Source organism: Ursus arctos, unplaced genomic scaffold (genome assembly GCF_023065955.2).
Source record: "Ursus arctos isolate Adak ecotype North America unplaced genomic scaffold, UrsArc2.0 scaffold_28, whole genome shotgun sequence".
Taxonomy (NCBI): domain Eukaryota; kingdom Metazoa; phylum Chordata; class Mammalia; order Carnivora; family Ursidae; genus Ursus; species Ursus arctos.
In genome coordinates, this window is record NW_026622963.1 from 2,148,158 (window position 1) to 2,167,897 (window position 19,740).

The 19,740-nt window shown below is 49.7% G+C and overlaps 1 protein-coding gene across 1 annotated transcript in view; it reads left to right on the top strand.

Moving 5' to 3' along the window:
- Positions 1-19,740, top strand: part of SLC24A1 (solute carrier family 24 member 1) — a 28,276-nt gene continuing 8,536 nt past the window's right edge. Inside the window, exons 1-4 of the mRNA XM_057303840.1 lie at positions 1-2,029; positions 14,638-14,758; positions 18,384-18,470; positions 19,587-19,678. Coding sequence (XP_057159823.1) covers positions 131-2,029; positions 14,638-14,758; positions 18,384-18,470; positions 19,587-19,678 — 2,199 coding nt within the window. The 5' untranslated portion in view covers positions 1-130. The remainder of the gene's footprint in view (positions 2,030-14,637; positions 14,759-18,383; positions 18,471-19,586; positions 19,679-19,740) is intronic.

A 19,740-nucleotide genomic window follows, 5' to 3' on the forward strand; every position in this document is an offset into this window, starting at 1 on the left:
GTTTGTGGATACCCCCTGGCTGGGCTTCATGGAGAAATCTTCACTGATCACCAACCTGAATCCCAGAACAGACCCCGTCTTTCCATGGACAGAATGAGAGGTCTTCTGTAACCAGGCATAACTGGCCATCATGGGGAAATTGATCAGAATGGGAACATGGGAGAGGCGGTTACTCCGGCCAAAGCGGCTACGTTGGAGTCGCCTCCTCTTCCTGTTGGGAATGTTGGTCATCGGTTCCACCTACCAGCACCTGAGGAGCCCCCGGGGCCTCCCCTCACTGTGGGCAGCAGTGTCCTCCCAACACCCTGTAAAACTGGCCAGCCGTGACCTGCCCAGCGATGATATGATGATGGTGAGCAGTGACCCTCCAAGAGCTAGCTCTGAAATGGCAGGTGACACATTGGTGTCCCAAGCTACAGTGAGCGGGGATGAAGCAACACCTGGCATAGCAATGGAGAATACCCCCAATCCACCCAGAAGGACAGCCAACACCACTCCAACAATACCCAAGAATAACTACAGCCTAACAGCAGCAGATACAGAAAGAATGAAGGAAGACACCACAACCACACCCAGTAGAGTACTGAATCACTACGCCCCAACTTCAAGCAGGCCAACAGTAAAGAATCATACCCCAACAATACCACCCGGGAGAGAAAAGCAGAGCTACCACCCAACTGAGGCCAGGGGAAAGGTGAAGAAATACACCCCATCTCCATTTGTTAGACTAGTAGGCAATTATGCCCCATCCACACTTATGACAATGACAAAGAGCCATGGGATCACCCCCAGCACAACACTGAAAGACAGTGAAACTATGACAACCACCAAAATATTGGAGGCCAACCCTTCCAAGAGAATGGTAGAGGAAACCCCCCCAACTACTGTCAAGGGAATAATTCATAAAACCCCAACTTCCCTGATACATGACATAGAAACAAACATCTTGACTTCTCCAAGGAGTATGACAGAAGAGAACACCCTGACTACCCCCAGAAGAGCGGACAATAACAGATCAACCAAGCCCTGGGGGTTAGTGGGAAAGAACGAGCTGACAACTCCCCTTGGAACGGTCCTGGAGCACACCACAGCCGTCTCTGAGGGGCAAGTGACAATACACAGCACAACAGGCCATGGCCCAACAGAAACCAAAGCCCCTACGGCCTGGAGTATTAGGAATCCCTTGTCTAGAACCAGTGCGTTGACCTTCGGAATATCCTCCACCACCTTTCGGGGGTTGGCAAAGAAACCTTCTACAGCACCCAGGACCTCACCAGCCTCGGAGGTCAGGGCAAATCCAACCATCCAGGTCCCTCACTGTGTGGTTGTGGAGCCAGCCCCAGCGGTGCCCCCTGCTCCCTCCCCCAGCCTGACAACAGCTACGGTCCCGGAGGCACCCAGTTCCAGTCCCTCAGCACTGCCTCCTGGCTGGCCAGACCTTCACTCCAAGGCAGAGTACCCCCCGGACTTGTTCAGCATAGAGGAACGGCGACAGGGCTGGGTGGTCCTGCACATCTTTGGCATGATGTACGTGTTTGTGGCCTTGGCCATCGTGTGTGACGAGTACTTTGTCCCAGCCCTGGGTGTCATCACAGATAGACTACAGATCTCTGATGATGTGGCAGGTGCCACCTTCATGGCTGCTGGAGGCTCTGCCCCCGAGCTCTTCACCTCCCTCATTGGTGTCTTCATCTCCCACAGCAACGTGGGCATCGGTACCATCGTGGGCTCTGCTGTGTTCAACATCCTCTTTGTCATTGGCACCTGTGCCCTCTTCTCCCGGGAGATCCTCAATCTCACATGGTGGCCCTTATTCCGTGATGTCTCTTTCTACATCCTTGACCTGATAATGCTCATTCTCTTCTTCCTGGACAGCCTCATTGCCTGGTGGGAGAGCCTGCTGTTGCTGCTGGCCTATGCTTTCTATGTGTTCACCATGAAGTGGAATAAGCAGCTCGAGGTCTGGGTGAAGGAGCAGCTCAGCAGGAGGCCAGTGGCCAAGGTCATGGCCCTAGGGGACCTCAGCAAGGTAAGGACAGGCCGGCTTACATTTCTGTAGTCCCTTTGGGGCAAAAAGATGGGGAGAAACCAGTGACTGAAGAGTGGAAATTGCTGGGTCAGACCTCAAGAGATGGGTGCTCTGGTTCCCTTTGTTATTCATTCAACATTTAAAGTCCTATTCTTTGCCAGGCGCTTGGCAAGAGTGACCTTGGCTCAGCTCCCAATCACCCAGTGGTTATTACTACGAACCACCATTGGCAGGGGACGAAACTGAGGCCTAATGAAGTTAAAGCACTGTTGAAGGTCACACAGCAAATAGGCAGTGGAGCCAAGATTTGAACTTGGGTTGATCTGACTGGGTCTTTGGAAATGACATTTGAGCTGGGCTTTGGAGAATATCCAAGGAGATATCAGGCAAGGAAAAATGATAATCTCTTCCATGTGCACAGTGTTTAGGGTTCGTCTAGCACCCTCGCTCTCATTTAATCCTGTTTGTTCACATTCCAGATTTGGAGCTGGTGGCTTGGATGGGGTCTGACAAGGGGGAGGTTTTTGTTTTTGTTTTTGTTTTTGTTTTGTTTTTGATATATTGGAGAAGACGAGAGCTCCACTCATTCACTGACAAACTAGCCTTGGGTGCAGGGCCCTCTCTGTTGTCGAGTGGAGGCCAGATACCAGAGCTCCAACCCCGAGGCTTCTCTTGGCTCCAGAATTCTTTTGTAAGAATATCTTTGCCCCTGTGAGGGACCCTCCTTCTAGGTTCATTGCATGGTTCAATAACCTGGAAGATAAGATTAAAGTGGGGAAGTGATCTCTGAAAATTCATCTCAAAAGTTCTTGTTCCCTGACTCCAAAGGAGTTACCCTAGGGAACACAGACCCTGTTTCCTTCCTGATCCTAAAGGGTGCGTTTGAGCAAAGTTTGGCTCTCAGCCTGCCTCTTTCAGGTCTCAGAGAAGCCACTGGTGCGAGCAGAATTTTGTGTGCAAAGAATAGAAGGACTTAGCTACTTAATCCAGAGCAGTTTTGATGAGTGGGCAGGATGGAGACCAAATTCAGCAGTGTGTCTGGGAGATATAGAATGCAAGAGAGATGAAATGTACTTCCTTTAGGATTTCTGAGATGATGTGGTACTCTGACCAGAGCACAGAAGAAGGAGTCAGGAAATCTGGGTTCTAATCTGATTCTGCCTCTAACTAACTATGTGACCTTGGACGGGTCTCTCCCTTCCTTTCTCTGTCAGAAACGACAGAGTCCAACTAGTCACCAAAAGGTCCCATCTAACGATCATTGTCCAAGTGAGCTTAGTTCTGGCTGGCCCTGCACCGTGCTTATTTGGTCAACTGAGCTCCAATTGCCGTATTTGCAGACGACCCCAAAAGAAGCAATGTCCTACTCAAGCTTAGACAGCCAGCAGGCATCAGAACCAGAATGGGAACCCAGTATCCTAACTCCTCATTCAGTATTTCCTGTCAGCCTACTGCTCCATGAAGCCAGAAGCTTCAAAGAGAAAGGGAGGCTCAGAGCATTACATCATTTAATATGAAGAAATAGGGGCCTCCCTCCTAATGAAGTCCTCAGGGCATGCCTTGCTGAGGTTGGCCATGGAGCCTGGTACCGTCCTCTGACAAAAGCATCTAATGCCTTGGTATACATCAGGCCAGCAGTTCTCAAAGTGCCTCGGACTTGCCTCCCGGTCCTTATCAGTAATTCTGTTTTTATTTAAACTCTACAGATTCTGAATTTTCCATTTTGTGAGGGCTAGACCATCAAAGTAAAGCTTGTCAAGCAAGTGAAGCATAATCATGATTTCAAAGGAGAATTTGCAACCTACTTAAGGGACTTCTAGGGCGTTCGTAGCAGCTCTTTGCCAACCAGTGAGAGTGGTGCCGATCACAGCTCTGTTCTTCTTTGTTGAAGCAGATCCAGCATGAATTTTAACTAACAGCGTTATTAAAAAAAGAACAAACAGGTTGAATTATTGGCTATACTTGAAAGTCAATCTGTATTTATTTAAAATAAAAAATCTAGCAGTGCCTGGCTGGCTCAGTCAGTGGAACACGAGACTCTTGATCTTGGGGTTGTCAGTTTGAGCCCCACATTGGGTGCAGACATTACTTAAAAATAAAATCTTTAAGGGATGCCTGGGTGGCTCAGTTGGTTAAATGTCTGCCTTCAGCTCAGGTCATGATCCCAGGGTCCTTGGATCGAGTCCAGCATTGGGCTCTCTGCTCAGCGGGGAGCCTGCTTCTCCCTCTGCCTGCTGCTCCCCCTGCTTGTGTGCTCTCTCTCTCTCTGACAAATAAATAAATAAAATCTTAAAAAAAATAGAATTAAATTAAAAAAAAGTATAGTTAGTACTTTTCAGCATTAACACCTCCTCACTAAAAGTTAGTCCAAATAACAAGAACTATGGCTATTTTGAAATGGTTTTTTAAACATCTGGATATGGATTTCACCTCAGGTGTCTAAAAGCCAGAGAGAGAGGGAGGAAGAGGGAAAGAGAGAGAGAAAGAGAGAGAGAGGGAACTGTCTTTGCTTGTACATTTATGTCTGTGTTTGGCTGGCTAACATCTATGATCTGGTCAGAGGGAAATAGATTATTCTGCCTTCACTGATAGACTGAGAGCAAGCCATTCGGTTTTGAGTTTATGAAACCATTCTCTAGAAATCCGATCGTTGATCTAATAAACTGCGTTGGCATTCGTTTTCGCAGTTTATGCAAGTGTGCGTCCTTACCCCTGTAAACTGTTCTACTTTAACATGAAAATAAGCAAGCCTTACTCTCTCACTCCGGGCAATACATCAACTCCACCTCTCCCTGACTAATGGTTTCCCTCTTTGAGCATCACCCCAGGAAAGCAGGGGGCCAGGGAAGTGGCTTATTCAATCAGCCGTGCTCCAAAGTGAAGAAGTCAGAGAGAAGTGGGGGATGGCCAGAGAGAGTGGTAGGAGCCAGGGAGGGACGCTGAGGAGGTGAGGTCAGAGCCACAGGTGCTCAAGAAGTCCAAGCAGCAGGAAGAGAAGTGGAGGGCAGTGTGGGCCAGCTCCCTTTGGAGAGAAACCGGAACAGGAAAGACATCTGGGCCTCTTGCCAGCCTGCGGTGAGGTGTGGAGGGGGTGGCTGCAGCATCAGGCTCATCACTGCCACTGCCTGGGGAAACAATCTTCGTATCTCCCAAGAGGAGAGCCCGGGCTCTCGTCTCTAGCAGGAGGTGCATAAACATTTGGTTTAGTTTCCTCAGGAAACCCTAACAGTTCCGGGGCTCCAGTGCAGAGAGAGAAAGTAGTGGGGAGGGAATCCTTACTTGTGGAGGGCCTATTCCATACATACATGATCTCAACAATTTCTCACGACAGCCCTACAAGGATAGATTATAACCTCTGTCTTGCAGGTGAGAAAACTGAGGCTCAGAGAGGATGATTAACTCAGCCGGCTCCGTAGCTCATTGGTGGTTCTCACCACTGGCGTGTGAAACTGTATTTCTGGGTTTTAACCCAGGCTCCGCTGCAAACTGCCCTTGTTGCTCTGGGCAAGTTAGTGCGATTCAACAAACCTTTATCAGTAAGTGCTTAAATGAAAAGCAGTGTGGGGGAAAGATTGTGTCCCTTCCAGTAGAAGGGACGAGCACAGACAAGAGTGACTATAACAGAACGGACCGTATACAAAGTGCTACAAAGTCACTTTGCTTTCCAGCCAGGCCTTAGATTGCTTATGTAGAACGTGACTGGGATGATGATCTCATGCCGGGGTTGGCAGACTTCTACCATAAAGGGCCAGACAGTAAATAGTTGCGGCTTTGCAGGCCATGCAGTCTCTGTCACAACTACTCAGCTCTGTGGTTGTAGCGGGAAAGCCGCCACAGACAATACATCAAGGAACGGGAGCGGCCGCATGCTGTTTTCCCGAGTACAACGTCTTTGCAGGTTTTCTACCTGAACAACTTGAAGACGAGATCAGCACAGAACGATTCATTTCCTTCCTGAATATTTACCCAGCTGATATCTGTAGAGTTTCTGAGCTGGAGGGCCTTTCACTTTACTTTTTATTCTGCTCTGACAACCTAGAATTGGGATAAAGTTTTTTTGGGGGGCGGGGGGGGGGGGCGGAACGTATTCTAACCAGAATTCTCTTAAGAGCATTTCTAGAAAAAATAAATGGTGTAGCATCAGACATAGACACATCGTAACAATTTTAGAGCCTGTCTTTTGACACTGGCTGAAAAAAAAAATCAAAGCTAAGATATTTTAGACAACATTGGTCAAATTGGCATGTATTGGTTTGGGATGCCTTTTATGACCCCATTATCGACACAGTCTAACTTAGCTTGCTTTGAAACGTTATACCTGTGTATAAAGTATACCTGAATATAAACTATACACCTCTCATGAGCTTATTCTAGCCCGAAATGATAACTATCTGACTTGCCTTGACCATGCATAGTCACAGAAAGCCAACAACAGCAAACCCGATGCACTGGCCTGGCGTAAAAAGCCTTCTCTGTCTGGTTGAAGCAGCTCAGACCTTTCTTTGTAGCGAGAGCTCCCAGCTTAGCTAGAAAGGACCAGCCATCTGCAGGAGATGCTGATGGGCAACATGGCCCGAGGGGCACCAGTGGTAAAAAGGGATCTGGGCAGGGAGGGGAACAAGCCTGTTTGGGGTCCCTTTGAGTCCCTATCCACAGCATGCCCTCAAGAATGCTTCAGAATGTGAAACTCTGGAGAAAAGTCTGCCACTCTTTCCGTAAATGCCTTGGGGGCTGTTTGTTTGTTTTTTTGTTTTGTTTTTTCCTGGCAAGGTTTTTTAATGAAACCAACCAACATGACCCTCTAAGCAGACAAACCAGGTCCTCCTAAGGGGGCCAGTCCTCCCCTTTCTTGTCAGGGTTGACATTTATCCCAAGGGCTTCTATCAGTGGCCTGTATAGTCAGCTGCCTGCTGTGGAGACAGCAGGACTGTGGACAGGAAGCCCTGTGAACAGGAAGGCCTCTCCAGCACCTGTGGACCCCACTCATGCTAAGCCGCAGGGAATCCACTAAGCTCCCAAAGAGCCCCTCCTAGCCTGTGCTGAGGGGTTCCCACCCACCTTCCTACCTTTTATCTCCTTCCTTCCTTCCTTCCTTCCTTCCTTCCTTCCTTCCTTCCTTCCTCTCCCTCTTTCTTTCTTTCAAGATAATATTCACACATTTTAATTTTATTTTTATTTTTTAAGTAGGCCCCACACCTGTCGTAGGCCTTGAACTCACAACCCCGAGACCAAGAGTTGCATGCTCTAGTGACTGAGCCAGCCAGGTGCCCCAGGGTTCCCTCCTTTAACCCCTTGAATAGTTAGCTTCCTCCAGGTTGTCAGAAAAAGATGATGAGTAGAATTCTCAATTTTAAGGCTTTTCCTCATAACATTTCTTTAGTGTTCACCTACTAGTCGGTGCTAGCAGATGACAAAATGAACGAATAAGAAACAAATGAATAGGAACAGAAAAACTCAGCACCTGATCATGCCTGGCCCAATAGCTTGTTGTTTCCATGGATGCATGTGTGCCCGTAATTGAGATTTTACATGCATTCATGCCACACTGTAATACTTTCTCATAATGTGTATGATTTGATTAAATATGAAATTAGATATTCATGGCGTTCTACAAATAACAGCATGATTTCTAGATATTCTGCCCCCTGAATAAATTGGAAATAGAAAACCAACTTTATTTAGTGTGGGGGAGTGGGCATATAGATGCTAAACAAGTAAAAAAAAAAAACAAGATAATTTCAGAGAGTGACAAGTGCTGTGAAAGAAATAAGCATGTGCGTGGTGGAGAGGGACTGGAGGTGGTGGGCCCCCTTTAGCGAGGGAGAGCAGGAGAAGCTTCTCGGAGGGAGAAAGGTCCAAAGAGAGATTTGCAGAACGAGAAGAAAAACCACCCCGTGCTACATGGGGAAGAACTCTGGAAGAGGACAGCATTTGCAGAGCCTCCAAGCCCGGAAGGAGCAAGGTGCATTAGAATAAAGAATTGGAAGCCAGTGTGGTCAGTGAGTGAGGGGACAGTGGAACAAGATAACGCTGGGGAGGTGGGAGTGGCTTCCTGTGGGGCCCTGTGGGTCAGATATGGAGTGTGGCTTTTAACAGAAGCTCAGCAGGGCAGGAAGTGATGAGGAGCCGTATTTAAAAGGGCGCTTCTATTTTTTTTTTAATGATTTTTTTATTATTATTATTATTATATTATGTTAGTCACCATACAGTACATCCCCGGTTTCCGATGTAAGGCTCGATGATTCATTAGTTGTGTATAACACCCAGTGCACCATGCAATACGTGCCCTCCTTACTACCCATCACCGGTCTATCCCATTCCCCCACCCCCCTCCCCTCTGAAGTCCTCAGTTTGTTTCTCATAGTCCATAGTTAAAAGGGCGCTTCTAACTGCTGTGTAGAGAAGGAACTGTAGGTGTGCAAGGGTAAGAACAGGGAGTCCATTTACGAGGCTATTGTGGGCATCCAGCGTTATGTCTTTGAGAGACGTTTTGAAGGTAGAATCATCTGGACTGGTGATGAAGTGGGTGTGAGGGAGAGACAGCAGGAGAAGTCGAGGATGCTGCCGGGTTTTCAGCTCGAGCAGCAGGGTAGATAGTGGTCTCACCCAGTGCAAAAGGGAAGACTTGAGGAAGAATAGGTTTAGGAAGACTCTAGAATTTCCACTCAGGAATGATGAGTGTGGATGCCTATGTCACCTCCAGGTGGGTATGTCTAGGGGGCAGTTGCCCAAATGGGCCTGAAGCTCAGGATCAAGTTCCGGGCTAGAAATAGGAATTTGTGAATCATCGACAAATGTGTGGTAATTAAATCGAGGACTGGCTGAGAGAGAGAGAGAGTGGGGGTGGGGGGGGGAGGCCCTAGGATTGTGCCCTAAAGAACTCCAATGGTCATTCCGCATTCATTCCGCAAACATTTATTGAATCCCTTTTATATGAGGCCTGTGTAGGGTCTGGGGTTACCCTGAGAAAAAGGCCCAGTCTCAAGTCCTCGATGAGCTCAGCCTGGCAGAGTGGGAGGTGATCCAGATTTTGTGGTGCCTGATACTCTCTAAGAAAAAGGATACAAGGGGCGCCCGGGGGGCTCAGCCATTAAGCGTCTGCCTTCAGCTCAGGTCATGATCCCAGGGTCCTGGGATCGAGCCCCGCGTCGGGCTCCCTGCTCAGCAGGAAGACTGCTTCTCCCTCTTACACTCCCCTTGCTTGTGTTCCCTCTCACTGTCTCTCTCTGTCAAATAAATAAATAAAACCTTAAAAAAAAAGAATATGAAACTATTGGTACAAAATCAAATACAAGGCCTTAGAAAGGGTTTGTGTAGGGGAGACATGGACCCTAGAACTTAAGTTTCACCAGCTCCATGGTAAATCCTCCTCAGTGGGGGAAGACAGATAAATAGAATTGATGTGTAATTGTATAGGGAAGCGTGTGGGATTTAGTACCGCAGAGAGTGGACATCTCCACAGACCAGCGAGTTAGGGAAGGCTTCCTCTGGGAGGCAATGCTTAGCAGAATCTTGAAGGACAAGCCAGGGGTTTCCTGACTGAAGAAGGGGTAAGAACTCTCCTGGGCTTGTGGAGAGGCCAAGGGAATGAGACACTGTGAGATCACAGCTGCACTATCCAGTACGGTGACTACTAGCTACATGGACCTACTGGGCTCGTAAAATGGGAGTAATTGGAACTGAGATATGCTGTAAGTATAAAATGTACGCTGGGTTTCAAAGGCTTAGTATGAAAAAAAAGGGCAAAATAGCTCATTGATATTTTTATATTAATTACATGTTGAATTATAGTATTTTTAGTATAGTGGGTTAAAGTATATTATTAAAATTAATTTCACATGTTCCTTTTACATTAAAAAATGTGTCTACAGAAATAATTAAAATTACGTATGTGACTTGGATTCTATTTCTCTTGGACAGTGCTGGGCTGGAGGTAAGAGGAGGCTGATAGGGGCTCAGCGGAGGAGTCTGGACTCCCTCGTGAGGACAGTAAGGCCCTAGGGTGCAGGGGAGGGACATGCTTTGTGCTTTGTTTAGAAAATCACTCTGGCTGAAGGATGGAGAATGAACTGGAAGAGGAACAGATCAGGAGTCAGGAGGGCTTTGCAGGACTGTAGGCAGGAGAGTGGAGAGATGAGGCGAAATCTGAGGACTTTAAGGAACTAGGTCTGACAGCTAGTTGGATGTAGGCTGTGAAGGAGAAGGAGGAATTTGCTAGACGTCTCGGTTTCCGGCTTAGACAAATGAGTGGATCAGGGTGCAAGACTGTACTCAGGAAAGGGCTAGAGTGAAGAGGCCCCCAGTAGAGTATAATCTGGGTGAAGGCAGGACTCAGATCAGGGATTCAGTAAATATTTGTTAAATGAATGTTAAAAAAAAATCACAGACTAAAATATGTGGTTCAGGAAATGTGTCATGGAAGGTCTAGAAGGGGAGAGGTCAACGATCAACTGCTACATCAATGGGGGCTGCCGTGTTTGCTACCACAGGTTTCCATGAAGGCTGCAAGGGATCCCACTGCTCAACCTCAGCAAGAGGCATCGCAGGTGCTGGGGGCTTCGGCTGGCAGGAAGACCTCCTCTCGGTTTCCTTAGCCCCTTTGCTAATTTGCTTGAGGAGAAGGAGAAGGTGGGGTGATGAAGCTGAAGAAAGAGGAGGGGCAGTGGATTGGTGGATGTGAAATGTGTTTGTACTAAGGGCATATTCTGAAAACACCTACTTGCTGGGACTGCTACCCACAAAAGACTCACCATCCACATCTAAGTGGAGACAAACATTCATGTCCACTTACCTAAAATGTCAATAATTTGAAACAGAGCCACTAGGAATAGAGATTTTGCCTCATTACCTTATTTATGCTTGGGAAAAGAAATGTGAGTTAGTAAACAATAATAACAACAACTACAACGATGACAACAGACTTCTAATGGGGATCAGGAGATCAGAGTTGTGACACTGTCTTTGTGAGTGTGGGCAAGTGACACACTCTTTCTGCACCTCCGTTTTCTCATCTATCAAAAAGCAGTAGTAATACTAACCTTGTCTGCTTCGTGGAGTTCATAGTCTTGGATGAGAAAGCGAAAGTGAAGGCCTTCAGAAAATGAGAAGTATGTGCTGAACTCAGAAGATATTGATGTGTGCAAAGAGTGATGAACTCATAGAGAAATATTTTGGCTTGAGTAAATCTGAAAAGCAGAAAAATCATTAGGCATGTGCAACATGGGGCGAAAGTCAATCTCTCCTGCCCCTCTGTGGACAGAACTAGTTACCCCGAAGGGCAGCCTGGCTCCTCACAGTTTTTGCCTCCAGAAACTCACTGGGTGAAGGTGGGACATGATAAATGGTGAGATGGCTGGGCCAGCAGGGGTTGGCGCCACAGCCTCCAGTATGCCAGTGAACTCACCGGTGTGTCGGTGTGTCGTGAAAGAGTCAGGGGATTTGTTCAGAAAATCAGCAGTGCTCCCTTCGTAGGCAGATTGGCTGTTTCTGCTCTATTTCATTCATTTGCATATTCATTGTTTCATCCATCCGTTTATTCAATCCATTCAGCAATCTATGTCCAGCATTCAAACCTCCTCCATGCTTCAAAGCTTACTCAAATTCTACCTACTTCTGGAAGCCTTCTTGTCCCTCCCACCTTCTTGTCCCCTTGCACCTTCATCGGTGCTTCTCATGTCTTGAACCACATTCTGCTTTGTCAGTATTGGTTCCAATTTCTTTCTGGACATAGAACCCATGTTCTCAACATCTTTGCGTCCCGACAGCACTAAGCACACTGACCTTAAAACAGCAGGTGCTCAAGAGGTAAGAACTGAATGAATGAGCAAATTGGGTGGTTGGGAGGGTGAGGAGCCCTGGCTCAGGCACTGTTTTCTCTCTTTTCTGAGTTGAAACAGAGACAGGAGTATAGCAAGTCTAGTTCTAGTCCAGCAGTGGGGAGGTGAAGACAGTTACCGAGGGCAGCTCTTAGTGACAGTGCTGCCTGAAGATAGCACTAGAAGCTTTAGGGATAGCTACTCATTCGGCTCCCCCTCAGTGAGCGCTTACTATGGACAAGACACCAGGCTGCAGGTTAGGGGGACAGAGATGACTGTGTCGTAAGTTAAAAAAAAACCGAGTCTAGCTGGGTAGACAACTCACATAGGTCAATAGTTAAAAAATGATTATTTTTTAAGTTCAAATGATATTATAAAGCAGCAAATGCCAGGTGGAAGGCTAGTGGTCCGGACAATAAGTCCTGTGGGTTCAATGTTTCTTCATCTTAGATTTTTCTAGGGCCGTCTCATTTCCCAGCTGGCTGTCCGGCGGCTTCCCCAGGACATGAGCGCTTACTTGATTGATCTCAGAGCCAGGTTTTGGTAACACAGCATGTGCTCGCCGTTGTTATAGAGCTTTTGAGGAGAGAGGTACCGTAGGGAGCTGGAGTGAGGGTGGGAATAGAAGGGACCGTTCAGGAAAGCTTTATAGAAGAATTCACCTTGAATTTTCTGAAAAACTGGCAGACATGGAAGAAAGGAGAAGACATTTTAAGCAGAGGGAAGAGTCATGAACAAGGGCCCAGGGGTTGGAATGGGTTGGGGACTGTTAGAGGACGGTTCATTCATGCATCACTCAACAAATATTTATCGAACCTTTGCGAAGTGCCCGAGAGTGTTTTTGTGCTGGACACACAGTGGCGAATGAAATAGGCAATCTGCCTTCAAGATGCTAGGGGGGCAGTTAATTTATTTGTATGTTTGTTAACAATGTTGGCAATGTTCGTTAACACACGAGTAAATTGAGGAAAGCGCTATGGAGGAAAAGAACAGGAATCTATAAAAGAGAATGGGACAACACCTTAGCTTCCCAGAGGAAGGCGATGTGTAAATGGAGACCTGAAATATGCGGAGCGAGGGAAGGATGGTGCCAAGCATGGGAGGACGGGCCCCGTGATGAGGGTTTCAGAGTGGGTAAAGAGGATGGTGCGTTTGAGGGACTGAAAGATAGTTACTGGACTGTAGACAGTGGACACATTTGACTGGGCCTACTGCGTGCAGGCGGAAGCCAGACCGTGAAAGGCCAGGCTGGGGTTTGGACAGGCTAAAACATCTTCTGAGAGCAGGTTATCTTTGGGTGTGTTTCTGTGTTCCCATCTGAGAGTTCCCTGGAGAGAGGGAAGTAGGGAGGGAGAGCAAGGGTCTCTCCAAACATCTCGTGACTCCTGTCCCTGTTTGCAGCCAGGCAACGGGTTAGTCGCGGTGGATGGTGGATGAGCCGCAGGAAAGCAAGCTAAAGGTGGGTGGCAGGTGGAGTCTGCCCAGTAGGGACACCGCAGGGTCTGGAGGACAGCCATAGACCTGAGGTACTGTGGCCCTGATGCTGGGCATCCTGGGCTGGGTTCAGGCTTGGGAAGCTCCTGGGAGTGCTCCCAGGATGAGCCAGTGAAGGAACCAGCTCCTTTGCCAGAGGGACTGTCCCCTCCAAGGTGGCCTTGGAGGAGGTGCTTGTTTGGGAGCTAAATCCAGAATGTCACTGCTTGCTCTGCCACTAGCTTGCTGTATGAGCTTTTGCATCTGTAAAATGACTGTGGACTAGACGAACTCAAGCCCCAACTTTTAGAATTGATCTAAAAGCCTAATTACCTGTGGCTTCAGAATGCTCCAGAAATAAGAGAAACATAGGAGGGGCACTGGGAGCAGGGATGTCTGAGATTTCTGAAAAACTGTATCTTAGCTGCCTTTGGCCAGTGGAATATTTGGGAAGAATTATGGGAACCTTAGAGAGGAGAGGCTGGGGCTTGAATGAAGTCTTCCTCATCCAAAGAAAATCCTTAGCCCTGTTGTGAAGTACTGTGTTACCACAGCCACTAGATGGCAGAAGAGTTCAGCTCCAGAGGGTTGGGGTTGTTGTGGGGGGGGAAGGGTGGGAACTGAGCAAGTGTTGGTCTGTCATATTCCTTTGTAAATCAGGTGATATTTCTGTGTGTCACACCTGGGTATCTGAGCATATAGGTGTGAGTATGTGTGTGCCTATGAAGGTCTCTTGAGCATGTGTGGGTAGAAAAAAAAAGAACGGAACTGGGAATCAGAAGTCCAGAGTACTGGTTTTGAGTCTTTCATTTACTCCCCACATAACTGTGGATAAGTCACCTAGCCTCGTTCAGTTTTCATTTCCTGTAGAAGGGGATCACAGCCTTGCTTATCTGGGCCTGGGGCAACAATGATAAAGCATGATGATGCTTTTGTGGACCATGAAGTGTGCCCACACAAAGTGGGTCTGTGTGTATGGTGTGTGGCTGAGTGTGTGTTTCTAGGAGAGTGTGTTTTCAGGGAAGGACAAACCCTAGGTAATGTGTTATGCTTCGTACACATTGTCTGCTCCCTGTTGAGACCTTGGGGAATTACTCAGTATGTAGAATTAGCCAGTCATGGAAGAGTGAGGGGAGGCTGTGAAGGAAAGCTGTGGAACACTCCTGACGGAGGTGAAGGGAGAGCGGAGGCCAGGATAAGGCTGCTGTGCTTTGTTCTGACCTCCAAGGGAGGGGGGCAGGGTTAGTGAGGCCCTCATGTGGCCCCTCCCCTGGCTCGGGCAGGGGCCCACTGAGGCCTGTGCGGCTCTCCCCTGCTCAGCTCCCGGCAGTGCTCCCAGCGGTGCTGACCCGAGGGAGCAGCTCGGCCTCTCTGCACAACAGCACCATCCGCAGCACCATCTACCAGCTCATGCTCCACAGCCTGGACCCCCTGGGAGAAGGTAAGCAAGGCCTCCCCACACCTGCATGGTCTCCTGTCCACTCCTTCCCTCCTGCAGCCGGACAAGAACTGGGACCTGAAAACTAGGAGGCAGTGGGTAGGATGAGGGTGGGGTGGGGACTAGAGAGCAGAGGAGAGTTGGGGGTGAAGTCAACAGTCTGGGAGACGGCAGAGAGATGGCACATGACTCAACAGGAGAGGGCCCCAAGGAGCTAAGGTCCTTAGGTATCCACATCCCACAACTTCCCTGTCTCCGCGTCCCCTCCTGTAAAAGAGTTCGCCTGTAGTTAGCGAGGCCATGAGGGCCGTGTACCCTGCCCTGGTCTATTTTGGCGTTGCCCTCAGTGACTTCCTACAAAGCCCACCACTCACAAGTCAGCTCCAGTATTGCACAGAATCTCTAGCCAGGCAGCTTGGCCCAGGCTGACTAGCCAGGGCCACTTCTGGGGGTACCTCTTGTAGGGCTTCACAGCCCAGAAGCTCTGAGTGGTACCTGCCTGTGCTCTATGTTGAGCGCTGGAGTCCTACGAAAACTGCTAACCCCCTCTCCAGCCAGGAACTCCAAAGGAGCTGCCAGAATCCCTTCTGGGGATGGTAGGGGTCCAAAGTAAAGTGGGGCCTGGTGTTCAACTTGACAAGTGATGGGACTCTCACCATCTGTCTTACCAAGTCCTGCCTTCTGGCCCCCTTTCTGGAAACTGATTCGTGGGCTGGAAACTGACTCGTGGGCATCAGGAAGCATCCTGACTTACCCTTCTGGTTGAGGGACAAATCCGGAGGGGGGGGGGGTGTTGCTCAGAATTTCCTCAGGCCTGAAGTATTCCCTGCAGATACAGTATTGGGTTGTTGGGTATTTAAAAGGGTATTGGACTGGGAAAAGCAGAGACAAAAACAAGATGATCAAACCTTCTTTTGAAAATCCTCAGGGTGAGCCTTGGCAGACAGGCCACCCCAAGCATTGATGCCCCTGAAGTTTTAAGGGTGGAGTTTGCAGCTACCCAGCAGCCCGTGGGAGATCGGTGCTGGGGGCATACCTGGCCTGGGGCACTGAAGGAAGCTCTGTCTCTGGGTTATGCTTGGCCACTCCTTGTGGAATCACTGACTTTAGCAAAGTCCTGAAGATAAAGATCTTCTCCTGAATGGGACCGCAGGCCCCCTTCCCCGGGCCACTTCCATGACCAGCAGCTGACCTACTTGTCCTAACAGGATTATGTGATGGCCGGGCCAGGCCGAGGTCAGAGGAGATTGATACTAAGTAGGAGATGATCCGCTGCGCTGAGAGCACAGAGGCCATGTGAGGAAACGAGCGCTGGGGAGCCAGCGACAGTCCGCCCCAGGAAGACAAGCGAGCTTGGTACATGGTGGGCACATGTGGCAGCCGTGGAGAGGGCCTCGCGGCAGGTGACCACTGATACACTGTGGGACGAAGTCCTGCTCAGAGACGCCGGCTCTGATTCTACACCCCGAGACCTCATCCAGGAGGCGCTGGGACCTTGCAGAGCAGTGATGAAGGCCTTTGTTCCCAACACCTTCCAGATACATGTTTCCATCTGCTGGTTCCAAATGGCTGTCCAGATGTTTCCACCCTTTCCAGGTGTTCCAGCTCTTTCCACAGAGCTGATGTGTGCGGTCTGAATGCTCCCCTACCCTGTGAGAGGGCTTCTCTTCTCCAGGATCCTCTGCCTTTTACAGTGATTTCACTTGGATCTGTGTGTATGTATGAGAGAGAGGGAGGGGGGAACAGCAGGGGGCCCCGAAGCTCACCTGCTTTCCGCAGTGGCCTGGGAGATGAGAGGTTAGGGTGCAAGAGGTGGGGTCAGAAGGAAACGGGGGGCACTTGGTTTTCCTTGCCAGCCCCGCCAGCCCCTCCAGGCCACAGTCAGCAGATGTTCTCCGTGCAGGCACTGGAACCTGGGGAACTCTCCTCGGATAACAGCAGCTCTGCATTGCTCCACAGAAGACTGCGGTGCTCCATCCGTGCCAAGGGGGCACCAAAGTTGTGTGGGTGAAGGAGGCAGTGGCGGGCCTGCTTCCTGACATCTCAGCTATGACACGGACCTACGGGGCTGGCCCACTGGGACACCTCGAAGGGCCTCATGGGCCCGGGGGGGTGCTCTGCAGGATGGAGCTTCTTGCCAGGAGCAGCTGCCACAGAACCAACGCTGACGGTTTAGGAGGAAATTCCAGACCTGTTTCTATCTCTTGCCCATCCTGGACCCAGGCGGCATTTGGTCCTTGCAGCTGCCTGTGTCGCACCTTCTCAGCCTGTCTGTGTCATGAACCAGAGGATCTCCAGGGTCTCTTCTAACTAGAACCCTCTGGAAAGCTGGGCCCCTGCACAGCTGCCTGTGGGTGGGACAGCTGCTCTCAACCACTCTCTTCATCCTTGTGGTAGCTAGTGCTTGTATGGTGCTTTCTAGGCGCCAGGAACTGTTTAAAGCACATTCCTGGATAAATGTATTTATTCCTTTAACAACCCTGTAAGATTTTACAGATGAAGAATCTGAGGTACAGAGAGGTTAAGGAATCCGTGGGCCAGGTCCTTGGCTAGCAAGTGGCGGCACTAGGACTCAAACCCAGGCTCTCTGGGTCCAGAACCCCAGCTAGCAGCACAAGATTTAATGGTCCCAGTTAAAACATTTTTATTTATTTTGTCTCATGGACCCCCACAGCAGCACTCTGTGTGTATCACGAGGTTGCCTTTGTAGAGGGGGACACGGAAGCTTAGAGAGGGTACCCAGGCTTCCCACGTCAGCCAGAGCTCACAGGGGAGAGCCAGGCTGGACTCCAGAAGAGATTCCACGGCACCGCGCTGTTTTATCTCTTGTGCCATTGTCCTCAGCCTCTGTGCCTCTCACCTTGAATTCCACATGTCAAGCACTTTGCACGTTGCCCGCAACATCGTCACATTGAAAGAGATTTCCCCCCTCATTTCTCTTGCTTGGAAATCAGAGCAGCACTATTCTGCACACAGTGCTCTGCGAGCTTCTGGCAAAGTGCGCACACAGGGATGTGGAAGGAGGCCCTGCTCGGGCTCCGGGTACCTGGGGTTAGAAAGGGTGTGGCAGGGAGCTTGGCGGTCAGCTCTTTCCCCTGCTGACCAGAGAAGGAAGTCTCATGAACACGGTCACCAGTAGTGCTCCTGGAGCTATAGCAGAGCTTCTGGTAAGATTCATAAAAAGTGAGCTGCTCAGGACCAAATAGATAATCTAGTTCAAGGATGGCAGAAATTTTGTCCGGTCCCTGCTCATCGCAGACATCACCGATCAGGCCTGGTCCTTGGATCAGAATCCTCCTCAATTTAGCGCTCCAACAGCCATCACTTGAACTCATAAAGGAAATAAATCCTATTTGTTGCCTCCGAGTCCAACAATGTCATTTTACCAGAAAGGAAATAGGATTAGAGAGAGGAAGTGATTTGCCTAAGGTCACAGCCAGTTAGTAATGATGCAGGGGATTTAGGGTGAAAGTTTGGGAACTGGGCAGCATGAACAGCCTAGTAGGACCAGCATCCAGACCACAACTCCGGCCGGCCTCGTCCCACCCACTCCAGCTGCCCGGGCTGCTCCGCAGACCAGCCTGACTAAAGAGTCCCAGATAAGATGTGTTCCCTTTCTCATTTGCAGCCCGCCCCTCCAAAGACAAGGAGGAGGAGAGCTTGAGTCAGGAGGCCAAAGCCAAGCCTCACGCTAACACAGAGAACAAAGCAGAAGGTGAGAGGATGGGGAGACCACTGGGTTTCCTCCTGCCACCTTCCTCCCTCCTGTGGGCCAGGGGCTGAGGCATGCTTCTTGGCCTCTTGGAGCCAGCCAGCTGGGGCAATGATCTGGTGCCGCACACCGGCCTCCTGCTTCCAGTGTCCTCCCTTTCTGATGGGGCTGCTGGCCCGAGGGAGACCCTGCATACTCTCCTCTGATGGGCCAGGCCGGGCCAGGCTGTGTGTGTGTGTGTGTGTGTGTGTGTGTGTGTGTGTGTGTATGAGTGATTGAAGTCCTGCTTCTTTTTCACTAAATCTCGTCCCAGAGGAGACTCTATTGGCTTCTATTTCTTCTTCCTGTCACTTCTACGCAAGGACAGTGCTGACAGGGATTGGTCTGAGACCAGCAACCCCAGGAGGGAAGGACACCAGGGGTCCGGTGACACAGAAGTGCGGCATCCCTGTGGCAGCCGGGATGGAGGCAGTGAGAGAGCTTCTGGCCTGTGGGAGCTGCACAGCACACCAGGCCTGCCTAATGCACTCAGCAACCCTAGGAGGGAGGAGAGCAGCAGCCATTTTCCCCTTTCTACAGACAAGGAAACCCCAGCTGAGAGGTCACATGACTTACCTAAAGCCACAGAGCTGAGGAGAGGGCCTCTTCCTAAACCCGGCTCTCCAGAATTTCTGAGTCTCCCTTCCCTGCAATACTATTCCAAGGCTTCCAAGTTGCTGCCTTTGAAGTCACCAGGATCCTTTCCATGTAGGGGGAAAGGGGAAGGGTCAGACCTTGAGGGTTGGGAGCTGGGGCTTTGCTGTCTCTCTAGTCTCTGTTGCCCAAGCTGTTCACAGGATCCTTGGCCGCACTGGTCAGGATGAAATGCTTGTGAATACAGGGCGAGAAAGGATGGCCACCTTCTAGCTGACCTCTTATCCGCAGCTGTCTCTGTGGGTGGGGCAATAACAGTTCATATCACATCACGTTGCTTTTCCTATTGACAAGAAATTCCCCAGACTTTCTGAGATGCTGAGATGGACAGGTGCAATAGCCCCAGAGCCCCTCACACGAGCCTCTGGCAGCCGCCCTCAGAACCTGGCACACGTTTCTGACCTATTCCATGTTTATCCTTCAAAGAGGAGGAGCCAGCCGAGCTTCCTGCGGTCACAGCCTCGCCAGCCCCCGCTTCGGATGTCAAGGGAGATCAGGAGAAGGATCCCGGCGGTCAGGTAGGCTCAAGCCTCTTCCCAGGTGGGGGAATTCAAGAGGCCCAGGGAAGGACTTGCTGGCC